The sequence below is a fragment of the Marmota marmota genome, unplaced genomic scaffold (genome assembly GCF_001458135.2).
Source record: "Marmota marmota marmota unplaced genomic scaffold, marMar, whole genome shotgun sequence".
NCBI lineage: Eukaryota > Metazoa > Chordata > Mammalia > Rodentia > Sciuridae > Marmota > Marmota marmota.
This window is the reverse complement of record NW_026000170.1, coordinates 10,126,615-10,148,933: the sequence shown is the minus strand read 5'-3', so window position 1 is coordinate 10,148,933 and position 22,319 is coordinate 10,126,615. Positions and strand designations below refer to the sequence as shown.

At 35.1% G+C, this 22,319-nt stretch overlaps 1 protein-coding gene across 2 annotated transcripts; it reads left to right on the top strand.

Annotated features, from left to right (window-relative positions):
* Positions 1–452: 452 nt before the first annotated feature.
* On the top strand, positions 453–21,962 carry Suclg1 (succinate-CoA ligase GDP/ADP-forming subunit alpha). 2 transcript variants are annotated; one of them, XM_015499872.2, is made up of 7 exons: positions 453–601; positions 8,785–8,888; positions 13,831–13,947; positions 17,155–17,367; positions 17,526–17,583; positions 19,391–19,474; positions 21,256–21,962. In XM_015499872.2, exons 1-7 carry the CDS (start codon positions 505–507, stop codon positions 21,423–21,425), a joined length of 843 nt encoding a protein of 280 aa, XP_015355358.1. In that variant the 5' UTR covers positions 453–504; the 3' UTR covers positions 21,426–21,962. The 2 variants fall into 2 exon arrangements, with proteins under 2 accessions (XP_015355358.1, XP_015355360.1); XM_015499874.2 differs by lacking the exon at positions 453–601 and adding an exon at positions 6,929–7,074.
* Positions 21,963–22,319: the final 357 nt, after the last annotated feature.

Sequence of the window (22,319 nt, the reverse complement as noted above, 5' to 3'; positions counted from 1 at the left end):
TCTTCCGGGTCCTTGCAAGGGTGGAAGGGGTTTCATCCTCTCTGGACGCCGGAAGAGGGAAATGAAGGTGCAGAAGACTGGCCTAGGACCCGGCATTACTCTTTGCATTTCACTTGTTTCTTCACTCCTTCGGTCAGTCCCTCCGCCCTTGGGTTAGACTCCGGAAGTATTCCGCAGCGCTCCCAGCCCGCTCCCACTTTAAGCTTCCAAATCGGGATTTCAAACTACATTTCCCACAACGCCCCGCGCCAACCAGGCTCGCATAGGGTTTGCCCTAAGTTGCCGTTGTAGTTAAAGTTAACTAAATTCACTTTCAGGGAAGAGATAAATTATTATCTACACATTATATAGTGTGCTTTTTTTTATTCTCCACGTACGACCCATTATATTCAGTGAAGAGCCCTCTGTTGAGAGAAATTCTTTCAGGCTACTGTTATAGCCACCCTCCTCTTCCTGCCTCGGCCCCTGTCAGGTCCCCGGGGGTCCTGGGAGTGTCATTGGGGGATGACCGCAGGCTTAGCCTCTGCAGCTGCCACCGCCACCATGGTCTCCGGCAGCAGCGGCCTAGCCGCCGCTCGCCAGCTGACGCGCGCCTTCCTGCGTGAGTCGGGCTGGGGCTCTGTCTTTCTGACCTCCGTGCTTCCTGGCCCCGCCGAACGTAATGTCCAGGCTCAGGCCACGGCTGTCCCTCCGGGGCGGAACCTTGGCCTGGGCGAGGAAGCCATTGGGGGCCCGAACCTCATGTGGACCCTTTTAGGGTGGAGGGAGTTTTGCTGGATATGTGGGCCAGATGGCCACTTGGGTGGCTTAGTCAGGATTCGGGTCTAGGAGCTTAGTAGACCTGGGATCATGCTTTTGCCTCCAGGGTGACAAGTGGCGAGTTGGAGGTGGCGTCTAGACTGGCCCTATTTGGAGCTAAAGGTGAAGAGGTCTAGATAAACTCAGTTGGGAGAGTGAATGTCTGATTTTGAGAGGTAGGGGAAGAGTATGTCGGTAGGAAATTGGGGAATTGAAAAGAATTCGAATTGTTCGTTCTGTGGATTGTAGGGTCAGCGGAAAGGCGTTTTCTGCATCCTGAGGTAGCAGAGCCTGGGTTGGCAGGGATTTTAACCAACTTATTTGCGCTGTCTCCATCCGGCAGTGTGCACACTTCATTTCACTTCCTGAAAATTTATCACCCAAGGTTGCTAGTCTGAGTAATGCTGACTGTTGAAAATTCTTGTCAGGTTCAAAGTCTCTGTGTTTGGTGGATGGGTGATTGTAGAAAGAAACTTTAGAATCAGTCACATCAGGGTTTGGCTAGTCCCTTTACAGTCTGTGTTATGACTCTAGGTTTTTTTCTTAGTAGTTTTTTTCAACCAATGTTTCAAACCACGTGCCAATAATATCATATTTTAATGGATTTGAGGCATTGCCACTTATAAGGTTCACCATTATTTGGCCTACTATAATATAACAGTGTAAACAATTGCTAATTGAAATTGTGAAGTGATTGCTTATCAGATACATCTTAACTTAAAAGATGTTAAAAAGTGGAAAAACTGTGTTTTAGAAATGATAATACATAGGATGATTTGTGTTCACTGCAGAATTTATATGAAGTACCTCATATAAACTAGACATTCAGTTAAAGTTTTTCCTTACTTTCTTGTTTCCACCTTCTAACGTAATTCTTTTCTTGAGAAGATTGTATTCTAAAAGTGTGCAATAATGAGTGTGTACTCAACAGCTACACTTAGTTACCAAAGTGCTTGAGGACAAAGGTCTGGCTAGATTACTTTGTCAGGTAGGAAAGAGTTGGTTTTATTTGGAAAAGTTTTATGGAATTCTTAGGAGGGTGTTTTAGGCAAAAGGAAAAACAAACAAAACAACAACAACAACAAACCAAAAAAGATGTACCCATTAATATCTCTGCTTAATAGAGTGTGAGCACCAAGAATGAGGTCAGATTGGATATAGGCCTAAATCAACTTAATCTGCATTGGTTATGGGTTAGGATGTAGAAGGCCAGATGTGCAGCACAGCCACTGTGATAGGAAAACCTGGGAAGGAATTTGCCCACAGGATGTCTTTTTCTCCTGAGGTCTTGCTGGTCTGAGGGTCTGAAAGATCATACCCTTTAGTAGGTCTGTTGTCCTAACAGGAAAAAGAACATAGAGAAAAAAGAAAGTGTGTCTAAAAGATCTGGATCCTCAACCCACCCTAGCAGCACTTAACAGTGAACTGAATTTTCTTCCTAAATCCTTATTGAGACCATCCCATCTAGCTTTCTGTTGTTGGAGTGCTTGAATCATCTAAATCATGGGATTAACCTGTTTTTAAGGCTCTGGGAGGTCTTAGATCTAAACCAAGATACCTCCTATATTAGAGGTGGGGTTACAAATGGCAGTGTTTCTTGTATAAAAACCTCTAAGTCAGTATGCCATATTTCTAAGCCTATTTTCATTCCCACTGGGAAAATAGCCACAACATCACCTGGAAAACTTTTTTTTTTCCCCCCCCTTTCATTTTTTTTTTTTTTAATGGTCATAAGTCTGAGGTTATAAGAACTAGAGATGCCAGGGAATTTTATTCCCTCTGCTCTCTTAAGTTTCAATTGGTGGCACATTACAGCTAAGGTCATACGTGTTGCAATATTGATTTTCGTTAAGAAAAAAAAGCAAGATGCCTTCCAGATCCCTGTTGGAGGGGCAAATTAGAATGTTTAGAAATTCCTGTACCAACCCCCCCGCCCACTTCAGTTTTATACCTTATGATAGAAAGGAAAGTTGAAGTGCGAAGAGAAAATAAGATGAAAGAGAAATATTCCTTCTATAAGAAAGCTTAAAAATTTTATAGTACTTTGAGGTTGAAATAGTGAAGTTTTTATAAAGAAGTACAAAATCAGGTCTTTTTAAACATGTCAGGAGTTCCTGTAAATTGAGTCTTTTTAGAATAAATAGGAAATGAGAGCAATTATTTTTCAGTCTCAGAATTATATTTTAATGTCAGAAAGTCAATCTTAAAATTCAACTGGTCCCACACCTTTGTTTGGCAAATGAGGAAATAAATCCAGAAGGTTTCCTATGCAGTATCAGAAGGAGTACTAGAACTTGCAGTCTGTCCTTTCCACTTTTGTGGGCTGTGTGATAGTTTGAGCCTCCTTTTTGGAAGCTCTGATTTTTGGGGGGAGGGGGTATTCTCAGTGGTTTGTTGAAAAGGTCACAACCCTGCTCAAAGGTACCACTTAACTTTTCATGTGTTTGTCAAATTGTATAGGTCTGTTTTTTTGAATTGGGGGAGCATTTAAAAGTGTAATTTAGAAAAGGAGGTACACACAGTAATGTTTCTGATTCTAGTATTTTTTCCCATTTTTCTCTATGAACCAAATCTTTTATTTCAGAAAGAAAAAAAAAAGACGCAAAAGTGTAATGTAGCCATGAAAAAGTGATTTGATTTTCCCATCTCAAACTTGTTTCATAGAGAATATTGAAAATCATCTTCTTAAGTACAAGGGAACAATTTTATTTCACCAGAGGATAGACATTTTGTTATCTTAGACCCACATTTTTTTCAATAATCGCTTTATTAGTACAGAAGAACCCTCAATAGAATTTACATAGTGAAAAAAGTTGTTTTTACCCCCAACATGAGAACAATTATTCTTTATACAGCAAAAGAGCAAGATGAAAATCCCTTCATGTTATAATTCAACTAATGTTCATAGTTTTTATTGGAGCATTACAATTAAGACATTGAATTATAAACTTATGGTACATTTGGAAATTAAATTACAAAATAATAAAAATATTTTTAAGGTGTGATGTGCCAACAAATTTTAAATTTTTATCATTAAGATTTAAATTTCAGTTTCAGATTAGAAAAACAGTTTGGTTGATTTTGTAGTGTGTATAAAGGTTAAAAGGACAAGGGAAGAAGAACATGTCTGTAAATAAATTACTTCACAGAAAATTTTTTAAATCAAAAAAGATCATTAAGTTTTTTAGCAAATTAATGTTAAATCTGTTGGCACAACATAACATACAGAAAATACTTACATGATGAGTTCCTTTTTTTTTTTAAGCCATCAGCAGCTTTACTAACAGTAATACTTCTTTATATATATATTAAAGTAACAATGTGTTACGGTTTAGCAATTATATATATATTAAAGATTTGAAAATTAATGTAGAGATCACCACTTATTTGCACATTCTAATTCCCACCCCCACCTCCCCTAGCTTATTAAGAAATCAAACAAGTACATTATTTGGATATTAATTTATCAATATTTAAACTATATGAATTATATGAATTCCTTTTGACTAATTCTTTTCTAAACACTAGGAGCATATAAAATACCATCTCTGTAAAAATGATCTCCAATCAAAATCTGTAAAAAAAACTTTTCAATATAATACATTATTTTTCCATGTTTAGTCAAAAGAAATATATTATATCATTTACAAAAATATTTAAATCAAAAAGTTAAGCCAATATGAACATTTGTCTTTAGAAAAGTAATCTTCACAGCAAACAAATCTACTGAAGCAGATATCTAATTTGGGGAATGTAATTCATACTGTAGTTCATATACTTATGTGCTGAAATAGAAATCTAACATTAAATATTGCCAGCAAAACAACTATACACTAAGAAAAAAAAAATCACTGTTTTTATTTCTTGTGCTGATGAACCCTTACTCTTATCAAGAGATACCTTCCTAGGTCTCCAAATAGTGAACCACACAACTTCCCAGAAATAAAACTTTCCTAATTCACATACCTCTTCCAAAGCTTATAGTTCAATATACACAAATTCCAAAATTTAACTAAAGAAACAAATTATAAACACATCATTAATACATATTTAAATATACTCTCAATATAGAAGTATTTTCTTTAATAAATCTTGGGTTGTCCTCTAGAAGTGACCTGTCTCATATAAAAAAGGCTGTGTTCCCTTGGTTTTGCTGGCAGAAGAGGTACTGCATGCATGACAGAATTTATCAAACATAATCAAATATTTCCCAAGTCTAAAGCAAAATTAAGTTATTGATGTTCTGAAGATTTCCCCAACTTCTCTTTTGATACAAATGTCAAAACTTTAAAATGGTGATTCATGTTCAGAAGAGATACAAAATATAAGAAACCTTTGAAAAGCCATTACCTCAAGATCCAGAGTCATCTGAATCACTATCATGGAGTTAAAGAAACTAACACCATAAAAAGTGTGAAAGGTTTTTCAATTCATTTTTAAGACTGTCAGTAGTTCAAAACCTCTATCATTTCTTTAACAAACTAACACTTCCAAATATGTAGAGACAGTAAGATCTGCCACATATAAATCTATAGATCCACATTTTTTTACGTTATTAAATTTCTGAAATTAGGATGTATCTTGTAATTGATGTTATCTTACCAATATTGGCAGTATTTTTCTTTTTTACTAGTACTGTTAATAGTGCTTTGTGAAAACCAGTGATGTTTTAGATTTGATGAAATATGGTATTTACAATCAATGAATATATAATTTTGTATTTGAATAGTAGGTTGTTTGGATTTGGGGATAAGTGACAGCTAAATTATGCTGCTGTATTTTAGGATACTATACATGGGAACCACATGAGCCTGTAAATTACATATACATATTACATATGGTTAATGCTATGATTTATACACATTTGAGTGTATCCCCCAAGCATTCATGGGCCAAATGCTCATTCCCCAGTGTGGCCATGTTGAGAGGTGGTAGCACCTTTAAGAGGTTAGGGCTATTTGAAGGTAGCTAGGTCATTGGGGGCACCACCCTAAGAATAGATTAATGTTAGTCTCCTGGAGTGAGTTCTTGAGACAATGGATTATTATAAAGCAAAGCAACCCTGTGTGCTTAGCCCTTTCTGCATGGGGCTGTTTTCCTTCTTGCTTCTCTGCAATATTATGATGTAGCCAAGGGAGCCTTTACCAGAAGCATAACAAATGAGGAGTTTTAGAGTGGAGTTTTGGCCACTGTAAGCTAAGTAAGCCTCTTTTCTTTATAAATAGCTAGCCTCAGGTATTTTATTATCAAGAAAATGGGCTGATACAGTTAATAAGTATACATTTGTTAAATTCATGAACATATGCATAAATAAATTAGTAACACAGACATAGTTTAAGTCGTGAGTTAGAGAAGGAGTATTTTCACTAACAGAATCTCAGGTTACCAGTTAGGAGCATGGTACTAGTCTATACAAGGCCATGGTATCTGTTTAGCCATAGATTGCAATATTAATCCCACCATACATCTTTTAAGTGGTTGCTATCTATGGGAAATAGGACTCATTTATGCCTAACTGATATAAATTCACCACCCCAGTTGAAAGCACATCTCTTGCAGGTTACTCATTCCCTTTATTTCAGCATCTTTTTTGCAGGTTGTGTTTTTGTAATTTTGTATTTCTTTGTTAACATTTAGCTATTACACAGCAAGAAACTTCAGGATAGAGCCCTACCTAGTCTAATTTACTCATGAATCCCTAGCACATGGCAGATAGCCTTCCACCATGAACATTTCAAAACAGTTTTATCTGCTCATTTTTTATCAGTAAAAAATAATGATAATAAAATAAGCCATTAGTGATATAGCATTTAACTGTACTCTAGGTATTGTTTTACATGTTCTCTATATTAACTCATTTTAATTCTTACATTGGCCAATGTGGTATATATTATCATCCCCATTTTTAGCATGAGGCTGCACCTTAAAAATGTTTCCTAATTAAAAACTTACAAATATATTTGTGTGTGCTTCACATATTTATATTTATACATAAACATTTGTATATAGAGTGTATGTGAGGACATATTTAGAACATTTCTGTTTGGACTTATTTGATTTTAAAATATGAACTATATTTTTTCTCTTTTTAGGAAAAGATTTACCTTTGTGCTCATGTAGGATTTTGGGAGTGTACCAAGGCACTTTGATTCTCAATCTACAGGCATCATCTCATATTAAGATCACAGTCTTCTTGTGGGCAGCTGTTATTCCATTTACAGATGGGAAGACCAAGGCTAAGGGAGATCAAAAGATATGCCCTGGGTCACATTGCTGGTGAGCTGTAGAGCCTAAACGCAAGCCCTGGCCTGTCTGATTCCTGAGACAATGTTCTCAGCTGCTCCTGGGTCACATTACCAAGGTTAGGCTGACCAGTTTCTAAGAATTTGAAGAGAAGGTGATGCTAGTTTATCCTCTAGAGTTGACCCAGAATGTGGCAGCTATAGCCCTGACCATCAGAATATAACTGGTGGCCAAGTTCAGGCCTTGCCCTGATATTTAATTTAAAAATGCTTATTTTCTCATTATTAGTAAAATTAGACATCTCATCATATGTTGATAATACCATTTGTCATCAGTTATGTTTCTTGTTTATGGCCTTTATTGGTTTGTCTGCTAGCTTAGGGCAAGTATAATCTCTGATAGCACTGACTGGGTGGGCCCTAGTGTACAGATGTGTGGGGGCAGTCTCTTAGGCCATAAATACTATTGTGACCTAGGGTCAGGTGCTTGCTGTGCCCACTGTGCCAGTTCTTGACCCCCCCATGCCCTCCACCCCACACCCCTGACACTCGCTCCTCAACCCCTGCAGCGTAGTCTAGTCTAAGAATAAAGCTGTTACCTAGTAGTTCCGTGTGCACACAGAACACTCCTCTTCTGGATGGTAAGAGTGAAAGCTGGGTCTTTCTGTACCCTACAGGTGTGGGGACTCCAGGTACCTCTGCTGGAAGCACATATCAGTGTTCTTTTAGTTGTGGCACCTGAAGTCTGAAGATTTAGGAGGCATGAGGTAGCCATTTATAGTGATTCAAAGCAGAAAGCATTGGGTGGGTCCTGGAGAAAAATATGATAAGATATTTTTTTGTTCTGGAGCTAGCTTTCTTGGGCTACTCAGCAGTAGATAGAAGGCTTGGCTACTTTGAAAGTAGCCCTTGAGTGGTGGGTTGGTGGTTCTAGTGGAGGTTTAGAGGGTAGCCCACAAATTTAAAGTAACGTGTGCCTTTTCCTACTGATTTTTGAAGTGGGAGGAGTTGTTGTAGTAAGTTTTCCTTGAGGTAGGATGCTGAAAATTAAGTACTTTTTTTTTTTCTTTTTAAACAAGTTTCTTCTTCTCTCATCTACTTTTCTATTTATTTTATTTTCCCTGTTTCTTCTATAGTGGGTTATTGAATCTTGCACCAGAAAAGATCAATTTAGGTGATTTTGGATTATATTTTAGACCAACTTTATTCTACACCTTTACATTTAATATATTGTTATTGGGGAATGAGCATTAGAGTAGTTCTTATTCATAGTTTGTGACAAAATTTGCTTCTTAGCTTACTTATTATTTATAGGTATTAGACTTTTAAAAGTTAGGTCTAGTGAGAGCTTGTGACTATTTTGTAAACATTATTAGTGGGGATAATAACTAGTTTCAGTCCCTGGGTTTAATTTGAGTCATTAGTCTTTGAACCTCAGTTTTCTTTCTAAGGAATGAAAATGAGAAACTTCATCTTTTCTTTTTTAATTTCTTTTTCAAGATTGTAGCTTTTTCTTGATAAAGAGAAGATCCTGGAGAATAGAGTAGGGCCTTTTTTGTTTGTTTTTATAATTTATTTATGTGGTCTGTGTGTCTCATTTTAAAAGTGACATTTAACTTTACCATAATGTACAGTACAGTACAGCTCTTGCATTAGAGATTTTGTGTGTATGTGTGACCAAGTTAAATTCATTGTTCAAAAGTTTGGAAAAATTCTAATATGTCATATTTTCTTTACTTCTCAGTGCAACAGAATGCAATTCGGCATTGTTCCTATATAGCTTCCCGGAAACATCTCTATATTGATAAAAATACGAAGGTCATTTGCCAGGGTTTCACTGGTAAGCAGGTATGTGTGTGTAGATTTTTATTTAAAGTGTAGATTCAAAAATATAAAATAATTTTGCTACTTTCTACTTTATTTAAAATTGATTCACTCAACAAGTTTTTGTTTTGTGTGTGTGTGGTGTGTGGTGTTTTTTTTGTTATAAGGAATAGAACCTAGGAGCACTTTACCACTGAGCTATATCTCCAATTCTTTTATTTTGAGACAGGTCTCTCTAAGTTGCTGAGGTTACCCTCAAACTTGTGATCCTCCTGCCTTAACCACCTGAGTTGCTGAAATTACAGTGTGCACTGGCTGCTATTTTCTACCTGTAATAATATATGATTGATGCAGAAAAATTTGTTGTGCAGAAATGGGATTGTATCTTAGGAAGAGGTGCCATAGTTATCCCGTAAGATGAAAATTGTGTTTAAACTTCCTTGAAAATGCATAGAAGTAGGCTATGTTGGAGACTCAACACCCTATTCCTCCAGTGTTGAGAGAGGTCACTGTAGATTGCTTGTGACTAGGTCTTAAACAAGATAAAGTAGATTACTTGTGTCTAGGTCTTTGTACACAGAAATATCCATTTTTAAACATGAAATCCACATTCAGTGTGAAGAAGTACATAAACCCAGGGAGCCTTTTAGAAACAGGCAGAGGAACCAGCACACTGACTTTTTCCCATGTTTTAATCTCTCTGGCACAAACTTTCATCAAAGAAGTCAGTAGGCAGAATTGCTTAAAGTATTTTAATTTGTTTGCCACTTATATTTAGACTCTCTCCCTCTTCCCTGCTTATATCATGAATTTAAATAAATCTGTGATGTGATTCTGTAATGAAATACAACATAAGAATCTCTTCTTCTCCTTTCTTATGGTTCTACTCACCAAGAATTCCTTCTGTAAATAAGTTGGTCTGTGTTCTTCCAGATATTTTTCTTAAAAATACAAACATTTATACCTATATTATTTGTATTTTACAGAGTTTATATTACAGAACTGTGTATGGGTATAGCTGAATTCCAATTAAACTTAATTTGTAAAGCCAGATGGCAGGACAAATTCCACAGACCATAGTTTGTCAACCCTTATCTAGAGGGTGATATCTAAATAGCCAGACAGTTTCTGAGTATCACTTCTACATATACATTCTAAGGGAAGTAGATGCTCATGATTTGATTTTAATTTGTCATTCCCTTCTAAATTACATTCAGTCTATTTTTGCATATATATCTTATCTTTCTCTCTATATATTATTAGCATATAATCAAATGCTTGATAAACACAAATTTCTCACTTAAGTTAATAATACATATTTTGTTTTTCTATTTGCTAAACTTTGTGTGATCTTATGCCATTTTGACCTCTGAGCTTTTTTGGTAAGAACATTTCCTATGGTATAAGCACTATTTGGAAACATCTTTACTTTCTAAAGTAGGTAATGATTTACCTAAATATTTAAAACTAAGGTCATTTTCATTATCTTTCAGTTACCTGCAATCAGATGTTTCTCATTCACTTTCCTAGTTTGGGGTTTTTAAAGTGATTGAGAGCCTTAATTGCCAGTTAGATTTGTTGATTGAAATTCTATTATTATAGAGGTTATAATAAGGTGTGAAAGTTAGAGCTTACCTCCACTGGAAAAGGAAGTCTTCAATTCTCTTTAGTTCTTTCTTTAGTACATACATTGTTCTATATATGAAAGAGTATTGTTTTATGGAGTAGATTCTATAAATAAGTTGGCCTGTGCAGTGCACATTTCTAGTGGGTACCATCTGATTTCTCTAGCTTTTATGAGCAAAATAACTCCTATTCTTAACTGTGCACTGGATGCTGTTAATGGAAAATTAAGGAAAGTACGTTACATATTAAATGGATATGCTCTCTGTTTAGCACCATTTTTAGGCCTAAAATTTTGATTAATTTGAATTTACCTAGTAGTGTAGTCTAGGACAGTGCTTCTCAAAACTATTTGAAGTAAAAGATTGGTTTAGGTGGTCTTTTTTAATTTCTATCTAATGTGGATCAGTACTTTTGTAAAAATACAGTAAGAGTTGCAGCAGTGTCACACTGCTATGTTTACAAACATTTTCTTTTTTAAAAATTTTTTTTTAGTTGTTGATGTACCTTTATTTTATTTATTTATATGCAGTACTGAGAATTCAACCTAGTGCCTCATGCATACTAGGCAAGCACTCTACCACTGAGCCACAGCTCCAACCCTTAAAAACATTTTCTGTTTTACTTTTTAAAAAATTTTTTATTTATTTTTTTTATTTTATACTGGGGATTGAATGCAGGGGCGCTTTACCACTGAGCTATATCCTCAATCCTTTTTTAATTTTTTTGTTTTGAAACAGTGTCTCACCAATTTGCTTAGAGTCTCACTAAGTTTCTGAGGCTGCCCTCTAACTTGGGATCCTCTTGCCTCAGCCTTTCTAGTTGCTGGGATTACAATTGTGCACCACCTTGCCTAGATTTTTATTAGATTTTTAATTTTCTCTTTCCCTCCCTTCCTTCCTTGGATCATTTTCTTTTGTTTTGCTTTTGCTTCCTTGCATACTAGCAAGAGTCTGCACATCATACTTTGAATAGCATTGTTTTAAGAGAAAGAACACTGGCCTATTGTTCTAAGACTCTGTCACTTTGTTTAAGTTTTATTTCTTAAATAATTAAGAACTTGAATAGTTGGCTCAGCATTTTTAGGTCCCTGTAGAATGACCAGACAGACTCATTTAGTTTTCAATAACTATTGAGTACCTGCTGTATGTAATTTAAGTGCCTTGTTTCAGTGAACAAAATAGAAATTTTTTTTTTTTATGGAATTTAAGTTATAGTTGAGAGAAATTCATCAATGAAATCCATGAGTGAATTTTGTGGTCTGTTAGAAAGTATTAATTGCTATGGACAAAACAAACCAGAGAAAGGAAAGTGTATGTGGAGTTGTGGTTGGAATGGGGGAGAAGGAGATTTTTACAGCAAGTGGTCAGGGGTAGCTTGATTTCAGGGATAGCAAGATCTAAAGGAGATGTAGAAGTGAACTGGTTGGATAGGTAAGGAAATGTATTCCATGGAGAGAGCATAGCAAGATCATTAGGCAGACATAGCCTGCCATGTGTAAGCTATAAGGGCAGTGTGGCTGAAGTAAGCAATGGGAGAACAGTAAATGAGGACATTCAGATAAGAGGTTCTGTTGTGGGAGACAGGTTGTATATTAACTTGTAAACCAGTATAAGAGTTTGGCTTATACTATGAATGAAATGAGAAAAGACTGAAGGGTTTGAACAGAGGAGTGATATGGTCTTCCTTACATTTTAACAGGATCACTTTGGTTGCTATGAAGAACAGATTCATAGGGGACAAGGTAATGATCTGTTGAGTTAAGGTGATTTGAATTTACCTAGTAGTGTAGTCTAAGACAGTGCTTCTCAAAACTATCTGGAGTAAAAGATCGGTTTAGGTGGTCATTTTTAATTTCTGTCTAATGTGGATCAGTACTTTCGTAAAAATATAGTAAGAGTTGCAGCAGTGTCACACTGCTATGTTTACAAACATAGGTGGTAGCTAGCACTAGACGGGGGAGAAGTTGTTGATTATGTTTTGAAAATGGAACAGTAAGATTACTAATGTATATAATATGTGATATAAGAAAGAGAAGAATATAGGATAACTTTAGCAACTTTGGTCTGAACATTTGTATGGAGTGAAGTTGTTATTAACTGAGATGGGGTAGATTGAGAAGGGGAGTGATCAGGAACTCGGTTTGCTGCATGTTAAATTTGAGATGTGGAGATGTTAGGTTGGCAATTGACAATGTAAGTATGGAATTTAAGACAAAGGTCTTGGTTAGGTATATAAGGGTGGGGAGTGGTAGGAGTCACTATACATATGTTATTTATTTCCCTGATAAGAGATGATATCACCAAAGGCACACATTTAGATGAAAAAGAGAAGGCTAAGGAGAGAAAAAGAAAAGAAGAAAACCAGGGAAAGTGAGCCCCAGAAGTCAAGTGAAATGAATCTTGCAATCCCTGGAGCCATTTTTGTTGTTTCAACTGGACAGGTTTGCAGGGAGGGTATACTGGCACCCAATGGGAAAAGACTAGGAATGTTGGTAAATATCTTACAAAGTGCAGGATGATCTCCCATGACATAGAATCATTATGTCCAAAATATCAATAATGCTGTAATTGGCAGCTCAAAAGACTAAATCAGCAGGATTGCAAGTTTAAAGTTAGCTCAACAACTTAGCGAGGCCCTAAGCATCTTAGCAAGACCCTATCTCAAATAAAAAATAAAAAGGACTGGAGATATGGCTTAGTGGTTAAGCGCTCCTAGGTTCAATCCCTGGTACAAAATACTGCTGCTACTACTACTAATGCTTTGGTTGAGGAGGGAAAGTGAATGGATAGGGAAATAAAGAATGATGGGTAGACACTGTTAAAGACTAACTGATTATTAACTTAAAGCGAGAAACTTGAGAATGGATTTGTTTTTTTCTAACCATTGTTTGGTGGCACATGTGCAATCTTAGAGTAGATGGAAACTTGGATTTAACCAAGTTGTCATCTTGTCATATGTGTAATTTGAAGTGTGAGCGAGCCAGGGTTTTTATGTGAATGTACTGATCAACTATGGATTTTAAATTGGATAAAGAAGTATGTGAGGACATGAGTTGTTGAGGAACAATGAAAAGGAGATCATCTTTTAAGTAAATAACAGGTTGTTTGTGATGATCAGCCAAATTTGAAAACCGAATTTTAAAAAGACCGTTTTAATAGCTATTTTGGCTTCACTGACACCTGTTTTGCTCCGAAGTGCAAAGCTGGAATATGGATATGTGTTATTACCTGAGAATAGTTAACTTGTTTATTTTTCTTTTCCTAAGTTGCTAAGATTGCCTTTGCTTCTCTATAGGCTTCCTGGTCTGCCTCTTCATGGATCTTTTGCTTTTTCTCCTCAGGGCACCTTTCATAGCCAGCAGGCATTGGACTATGGCACCAAACTTGTTGGAGGAACCACTCCAGGGAAAGGAGGAAAGACACATCTGGGCTTACCTGTCTTTAATACTGTGAAGGAGGTAATTAATGATACATGAATTTGGCAAGAAAAGAAAAGCAGGGGAATAGACAGAGATCTTAATTGTGTCCTTTTTGGGATGGTCATTTGCTATTTGAATACTCAGTAACATGAAGAAATTTGAATTGTGGTAAAAAACCAAGATGTCATTTTGGCTTATAGGCACTCATCATCTATTCAGGGAAAAAAGCATCGTGGCCTGGCTTCCATATGGCTTATTATTCTTTTCTTATTTTTCTTCTAGGATGATAGTAGTATAAATGTCAGCAGTACCTCTGGGTACTTCATGCACAATGCCCCAATTCATGCCTCATCACAATCCCTGAGGAACTTGCAGTTTTCATCCCTGTTTTAAAGCCAAGGATGTTACTAATGTGAAGAGGCTAAGGGTCTTACAAGTAGTCTCACAGGCTCAGAGTAAAAGAAACTGAATTATAAATTCAGATTGGCAAATCACAGGGTCCTACTTCTCTAAATCGCTGATTTCTTAGTAATGAATTAAATTAACCTTTAGGTCTTTGTTACAAAACTAATATGTGCTTATTATAAAGTGTAGATAAAGCTAACTTAAGTTAATATTATAATGTTTTCCACAGCTCAGATTTTGCTGCTTTAGAGGACTAATTTAAGCTCAGTGTGTCTTCCAGTCTCTACTTTTATCTGAATTTATATAAAAATTACAGTTTTTTGAAAGAAACCATAGTACAAATTCTTGGGTTATTTAATAAAAATAATTATAGGGGATAACAATACTTAGGATTGGCATATAGATCAATCCTAACTGTATTCCTCTCCTCTTCTTAGCAAAATTTAAAGGTATATCTTAAGGTATTGCTTTTTTTAAAGTACAAATTTACAGACCTAATCTCTTAGGTCTAAATACTGGCTGAATAGAGGATACTCTTAATCCTAAAATGCAAAAAAAAGCAAATATCCTTCAAATTGAAATTTTTCATTTTACTTTAAGCTAGAATATAGACTGTATTATGTGTATGTATTCAAGTGTGCTGTATTTAAATTTAAAAAAAATAAAATAAAATATTAGAAATCATATTCTGTAGAGGAATTATTTAGATTTTTTTTCTTCAAATTTAAAATTTTTTTTCCTTTTAAATTCTATTGTGGCTGACTGTAACCTCAAAACAGAGAGAGGAGATGGTTTGTCAGAATTCTTTGAGACAGACTTTTCTTTTGTCATGGGCTTTTTTTAAAAAAAGAAAGTTTTGTTGCTAAGCAATTTATTTGTTATTCATAGTGACACAAGTAGATGTGGCATTTGGAATGTTCTGTAAATTCTTTGACAGATGTTGTTTATTTCTTACCTGTTCAGTTCTTAGAAAGAATTTTCTTCATGAGTAGGAATGATACTTTTCATCCAGTCTGATTTCCCATCACATGGTCCTTGTCACTGTCTAACTTCTGGCAGTATTTGTAACTCTTAAGAGTTGAGAACTATCATTTTTCAATAAAGTTATGCCCATGATCTGACTTCTTTTTGGTTCCAACCTAGTTCATATTTCTTTACTTTTGAACCACTCACCCACTCCATCAACATCTTGAACAGAGTTTTTAAAAAATTATTTATAAAACTGGCATTATTTGTAGATGATCTATCAACATCCTTGGTAGTTTTTCTTCTGTCATAGTCAAGAAAGTCTTTATTAGGAATTTAGTAGAGAAAGCTCTTTGATATCTGGAAATGTGAGGAATTATTCGGGGATGATTCTTGAACATATTATCTTTTACTTCTGTCCCTTCTTCTAGTTGAACTGGTATGTTCTTTAGCTTAGTACTCATATACATCACATGGCACAGCCTTACAAAATTCTTTGATTTCCATTTTGATTCAGCAACAGTTTTATCATTTATGTGGAGATTCCTGCTATAATAGACCTGAGTGGATACTTTGGGATCAGGTATACTCAGGATTAAATCTTATCTCTGCTGCTTCCTTATGTGACCTTGAACAGTTCTTTAATATATTTTGGCCTCAGCATCTATCTTGATTTGTAAAATGGTGATACTAAGATTCAGGATTGTGATGCAGTCCTGCTACTCTTAGAGAGAGGGAAATCTTCAACAGTCTCTATCTTCAGGGAGTTTCTATTATAGTAGAAGACTTAGCTGCACAGAGAAGTGGGTAGACAGATACCTTTGCATTGATATATGTAGATACTATGTAAAGACTGAATGTATAGACCAGGCTCATGTCCACAGAGAGAATAATGGTGGTCAAATTGGTGGCCTCCAAGTGCTTTGCATCATGAAAGGTGACAGTGTTAAAACTGAATGTGCATTTTTGTGTAATTGGTATATTTCTAATAAATATGCATTCATAGTAGAAAAGGTAAGAAAACTTCATTCTTTTTGTGAATATTTACTGAGCATATATTTTTTTCTGCTTTTATTAGTTCACTACAGTTACACATAATGTTGAGGTTCATTTTGACATTCAAGCATGGACTATAATTTGCTTCAATTTAATCCCTAGTACTTCCCCTTTCCTTCTTCTCCTCACTTTCTTTCCTGTACTCTGCTGATCTTCCTTCTATTTATTTATAGTCTTTTAAAATTAGCATATTATGAATATACATAAAATTAGCACATTATGAATATACATAAAGGTGAAATTTATATATGTATGTAGCAAAATTTATATATGTATGTAGGAAAATTTGGTCAGATTCATTCCACAGTTCCTCCCTTTTCCTGTGCCTCTTTCCTCCCCTTTGATTCCTTCCCTCTACTCCACTGATCTCTCTTCTGAATATAATATATTTTTAAACAGATATCTGTGAGCTGAGTTTTGAACATTTGGAGCTCACTAGTCCTTCTGGAGAAATACAGGGGCTTTGTTAATGAATAGTATAATTTCTTAATCATGATAAGTCTGGAATAAATAGGAATGAGGGGACACAAATGCAAGACAAGCAGTGCTTTTGGGTCTACTGACATGCCATCATTTGAAGGAATGAGATGTCACAGAACCTTTCAATCCACAGTGGCATTCAAAGGAGTTAGAGAAGAGGCTTTGATTGTGCTATTTTCTGACACTGTGAACTGGAGGATGGCAGGAATTAGGGCAACCTGTGTTGTCTCCTGGTGGCATTGTTTCCTGACCCCTAGACATCAATAAAATCATAGTATTGAATTTATATAATGTTTATGACTTAACCAATCATGAAGTGCTTTATGGTTAATGTTTCAGGCCAAAGAACAGACAGGAGCAACAGCTTCTGTCATTTATGTCCCTCCTCCTTTTGCTGCTGCGGCCATTGATGAAGCTGTTGAGGCAGAAATACCCTTGGTTGTGTGCATTACTGAAGGTATCCCACAACAGGACATGGTACGGGTCAAGCACAAACTGCTGCGTCAGGGAAAGACAAGGCTAATTGGGCCAAACTGCCCTGGAGTCATCAATGTGAGTGCAAAAAATAAATAAAAAAGAAGCTCAGATTTAGCCTCTCACAAAGCTAAACAGCTTTGAACCAGTCTAAGGGTACTTATGTATATGATCTATGATTTACAATTTTTTCTTTTTTTTTAACTTTTCTGAAACAGTGATTTATTTTCTTTCAGCCTGGAGAATGCAAGATTGGCATCATGCCTGGCCATATTCACAAGAAAGGAAGAATTGGTGAGTTAGTTTGTTACTTAATTGTAGATTTAAAACAAACAAAAAACTCTGTGCTCCAAACTCTCAAAACTCAGAGAATTTGTGACTCTGAAAATCAAATTTATTTTATTGATTAATATAGTAGAATTTAACCAAAGAAGTTTTATAGTGACTCAATTCTATATCCCAAATGTAATTAATTTATTTGAGAAGCGGTTATAATTCTATAGAATCAGTAAAGATTTTGGAGTTTTTTAAAGATTCTTTTCCTGTAAAACAGTCTGTGGACTCTTTCATATGTTTACATGTCAGTAGTTGATTATATAATAGTATTCTATTTGTAGTTTTACTGCTGTTTATCTGATCTCTTATAATGAACATCTGAGTTGTTCCTAGTTTTAAGCTTTATGAATGAAGTCAACATCTGTCTGTAGGCTTTTTTTATGGACACATTTTCATTTCTCTTAAGCAAAATATCAAAGAATGGAATTGCTGAATCAGAGGGTTAAGTATGTTCAACTCTTTAAGAAATTACCAAATAGTTCAGTGAACTAACTGGCTATATCATTTTATATTTTTACAACTAATGCATGATAGTTCCAGTTGTTTACATGTTCACATTTAGTGTTATTGGTCTTTTTAAATTTCATTCTATTGGCATTCTATGGGCAATGAAATGGAATCTCTTTGTGTTTTTAATTTTAGCGTCCCTCATGATTAATCATGTAAAGCATCTTTTCTTATGCTTTAGAGGATGCGCATATCTTCTTTTGCAAAATATCACTTCAAGTTTATTGCCTGTTATATTTTAGGGGTTGTCTTTTTATTGTTGATTATAAGGGGCTTTATAAATATTTTGGATATAAATCCTGTGTCAGATATATGTGTTGTGAATATTTTTTACCCTTAGTCTTCCAAGATCCTAAAAATTACTTTACTCTCTTAGATACCACAAACTTTTTCAAAGTGCTTTGGGAAAATTGTCCTGCTGGTTGGTTAGCTCTTTAAGGAAATGGCAATAATCTGCTTGGGCATCATAATGTTAGCAAAGGTCTTTTGAGTTCTTAAAAATGTGCTCCATAGCTGAAGTTTAAAAAAGGAAAACCATAGACATGCTATAGTTATACTCCAGAGCCAATTCTCTGATCTTAGCCCATATAAAGTTTTGTGTTTTTTTTTTAAATTAAATTTAATATGTTCAACAATTGAAGTTATTTATTCATACTTTTCAATCTCTTCAAATTAGAGATACACCTATTATGTATCTTTTGTTCTAATGTATTGTACAGATTGTGGCATGGGGATAAATTACCTTTGCAGAAACTCAGTCATGCATTATGAACTATAAGAGAAGACCATTGTATAAGGGAAATTGCGGATAAAGGAGACTTGATGAATTCAGAGGGATATTGCTTATGTATTGTTGGAAAACTCTTCAGAAAATAGTGTGGGGAAGGTAGATAGCCTTGCTGAATATGACTCATCCTGGTTTTGATGGTTTAATGGTTGGGGTTCCTGAAGTCAATCTGTTATGTTCTACCATCCAAAGCAGAATTGTGTCTGCCAAGTTTATATTGATATTATTATCTCCTTCATAAAGATTTTCAGAAGATTTTCCTGCATTACTTTTTAATCATAAAATAACCTTAATAATGTACTTTATTCATCTAATATTAATAACTTCCCTTTTCTTCTCACTGTGTCATTTGAAGGAATTGATTTGGATGGCAAATCATGGGATGAATTCAGAATATATTTAATGTAGTTTACCACATAATAATCTATTACATAAATACAATCTAATATCTTTGAATTCTTTTACTTTAAGGTATTGTGTCCAGATCTGGCACCTTGACTTATGAAGCAGTTCACCAAACAACACAAGTTGGATTGGGGCAATCTTTGTGTGTTGGTGAGAGATTTTTGCTAAAATCATTTTATTGGAATGTAGTCTCTTTATTGAATGAGTAGAGTAATAATTATTTATTTGATTATTTATGAGGTTTTAATATCATTTTATTAAAAAGATATTATAATCTTAAGTTTAATTTGCCTAAGTGTGAAGCTCTTCTGTATTTTTTCAAGTTTCCTAGTCCGAGATTTGATTTTTAGGTTGCAAACAACCATCCTTTGATGTGTGGCTTCTGGGGAGAGCTTTTCTCCCTGAAAATGTCACTATTTTGCAACTGTGAAGAAATGGTTCCTTATATTAGAACTTTTGTTATTATTGTAATTATTTTCAGTGCTTTGTAGTTGTGAAATTCTTTGCCATTCATTGTTTTGTTCCTAAGGCAACCCTCTGAGGTACCTCTCAGCTAAAAGTTGGTTATAGCCTTTGGGGGCATAAAGTCAAGGTTGGGGAGGGCTGAGTTAGCCCTAAGTCATCTCTTTTTGCCACACCACAATGTCTCCCACTTCAAAAAATAAAAATGCTTACAAGTTTTACATTTTAGAATAATTTTAGTCTTTTTAGCCAAAAGCCAAGCCAGTTTCTCATTTTTATAATATTTCTTCAAAGCCTTAGAATATCTTTTTTTTTTTTTTTTTTTTTTTTAAAGAGAGAGAGAGAATTTTTTAATATTTATTTTTTAGTTTTCGGTGGACACAACATATTTATTTTATTATTATTATTTTTTTATGTGGTGCTGAGGATCCCAGCGCCTCGCGCATGCCAGGCGAGTGCATTACCACTTGAGCCACATCCCTAGCCCATTAGAATATCTTTCAGAAATATCTTTTATGTAATAAAAGATTATAAAACATAGCTCTGGAGTATTTTGTTACTCTCTGAATCCATAAATTCAAATTAAAGCATGATCTTTGACACAGGATAATTTAATGTGATGTGTAGAACAACAACAGATTTGGAAATAGATTTGCCAGTTCCATCTTCTCCAGCTTCAGTTTTTTAATATGTAAATGTAGGATAGTAAGACCTATCTTACAGAAAGCTTGGAGGAGGAATTAGCAAATACCAGGTGTAAAGTATGCTAAATAAAGTATATGGTTTGACACAATGGTTGGCACCTAATAAATGCTAGTTTCCTTCTTCAACTTCACTTTTCAGAGATACAAGTGTGCTCTTAATGAGTTTATAATTAAAAAAAAAAATGGCACCCAGTCTATTGGGAACACTTACTTTAATCCTTTCAAAGTGCTCATTCTTAAATGTCATGTATAGGCTATCTCATCACTCACTCTGAATCTAAAGAAAAGAGGGTCAGGATACCCTATGCTCTGTCACTCATGACAGTTGTGCCTTGAAACTTATAAGTGGAAATACTGGAGTTTGTTTTATCAATTAGTTCCTCTGAGGAAAGAAATTTGCTAAATATTTAATCTCTTCTTATGGTGAAACATCAGCTTATAGCACAAAGCCACATTTTCTAAAATGATCATTCTAAAGAGTCTGTAGTAACTTTGTGCTAGAGAAGAAGCTTATATGAAAGAGCTAAAACAAAAAGAGGGTTGTTTTTGTGCAGACCAGGAACCAACATCCATTTACATTTGCATAATATTAACAAACAGAAATAAGTGTAGCATTTTGTGATTTTTGAATATTAAATGCAAAAGTGATGATACGTTTTAAAAGATCCAAGAGAAAGAAAATCAGTTGAAACAATATTCTTTACCTGAATTTCATAATTTATCCTTAAATTTTCAATTGATGTTGATATTCTTTGATTGTCCCAGGTATTGGAGGTGATCCCTTTAATGGAACTAATTTCATTGACTGCCTTGAAATCTTTCTGAATGATTCAACCACAGAAGGCATCATATTGATTGGTGAAATTGGTGGTGATGCAGAAGAAAATGCTGCAGAGTTTTTGAAGCAAAATAATTCAGTAAGTTTAAATTTTTAAGAATATAGCTCTTTGCTATGAATAATATCAGAGTTTTGTTTTAGAAAATAGTTTTATTTTTTCAAAGATGAGTTTTTCAAGAAAACATGAAAGATAATAGTTTTTCTGAGTAGGGCTTTCTCTACTGGACTCCTCTTTCTGGGTTGATTCGCTTTCTTTTCCCACAGTGCCTGATTTGTTTCCCTACTCTGAATCCTCCTTCCCAGGTATCACCTCTCACTTTGTGGTTGGTAAGTTGTCCTCTTGCTGCAAAGAACATTCAGACCATCATCCTGAGGCCCCACTTGATCTGCGCGTTGTAAATTTTCAACTGTGTTTGATGTTCTTTCTCCAGGTTGTAGGGAAATAAATGTACTTTCTCTTTCTCAAGGCTAACCCTCCCAAGGTCTTCTCATTTATGCCCTTCTACAGGATCTTGCCTCCTTCTAGTTTCAATCTTTTCTTGTAGAATGCCACTTTCCTTAAAAGATCATGTAGAAAAGCTTTTTCTATCCATGTCCTCTGAAGCCTTTCCTTAAAAAAACCTCTGTCTTAGAATTAAATGTGTGAAGGGGTAAATTTGGAGTTGTATCATAATTTCATTTAACTGAAGGGAAGAATTATAATTAAGCTCCTTTCCTAGGGTGAAGTGGGTGGTTGGGAAGAGGCTTAGTTATGACTGAGGCAGTTCCCTTCCCACATTCCCCACTCATTAACTGTACTCTGGCCATTGTTGTGTCTCAGAGCTGTGGGAAAACATGCAAATGATTTTGAGAGTTTCTCTGGTACTGATGAGTGAGTGAGTGAAAAAGCATTTTCAGAAGACTAGACAAGAGACTGGATATAATTTTCTCTTAATGCTTGTGAAAAAAATTAAGGAGTGAATAAATTAAATGTCATGGGGAAAAAATGAAT

What these genes read in the sequence shown, in the direction of transcription:
- Suclg1 (XM_015499872.2), top strand. Translation starts at nt 505, where the DNA reads ATGACCGCAGGCTTAGCCTCTGCAGCTGCCACCGCCACCATGGTCTCC. An exon ending in GCTGACGCGCGCCTTCCTGC is followed by an intron (nt 602 to 8,784) that starts GTGAGTCGGGCT and finishes TTTACTTCTCAG; the next exon opens with TGCAACAGAATGCAATTCGG. An exon ending in TCTTTAATACTGTGAAGGAG is followed by an intron (nt 13,948 to 17,154) that starts GTAATTAATGAT and finishes TTAATGTTTCAG; the next exon opens with GCCAAAGAACAGACAGGAGC.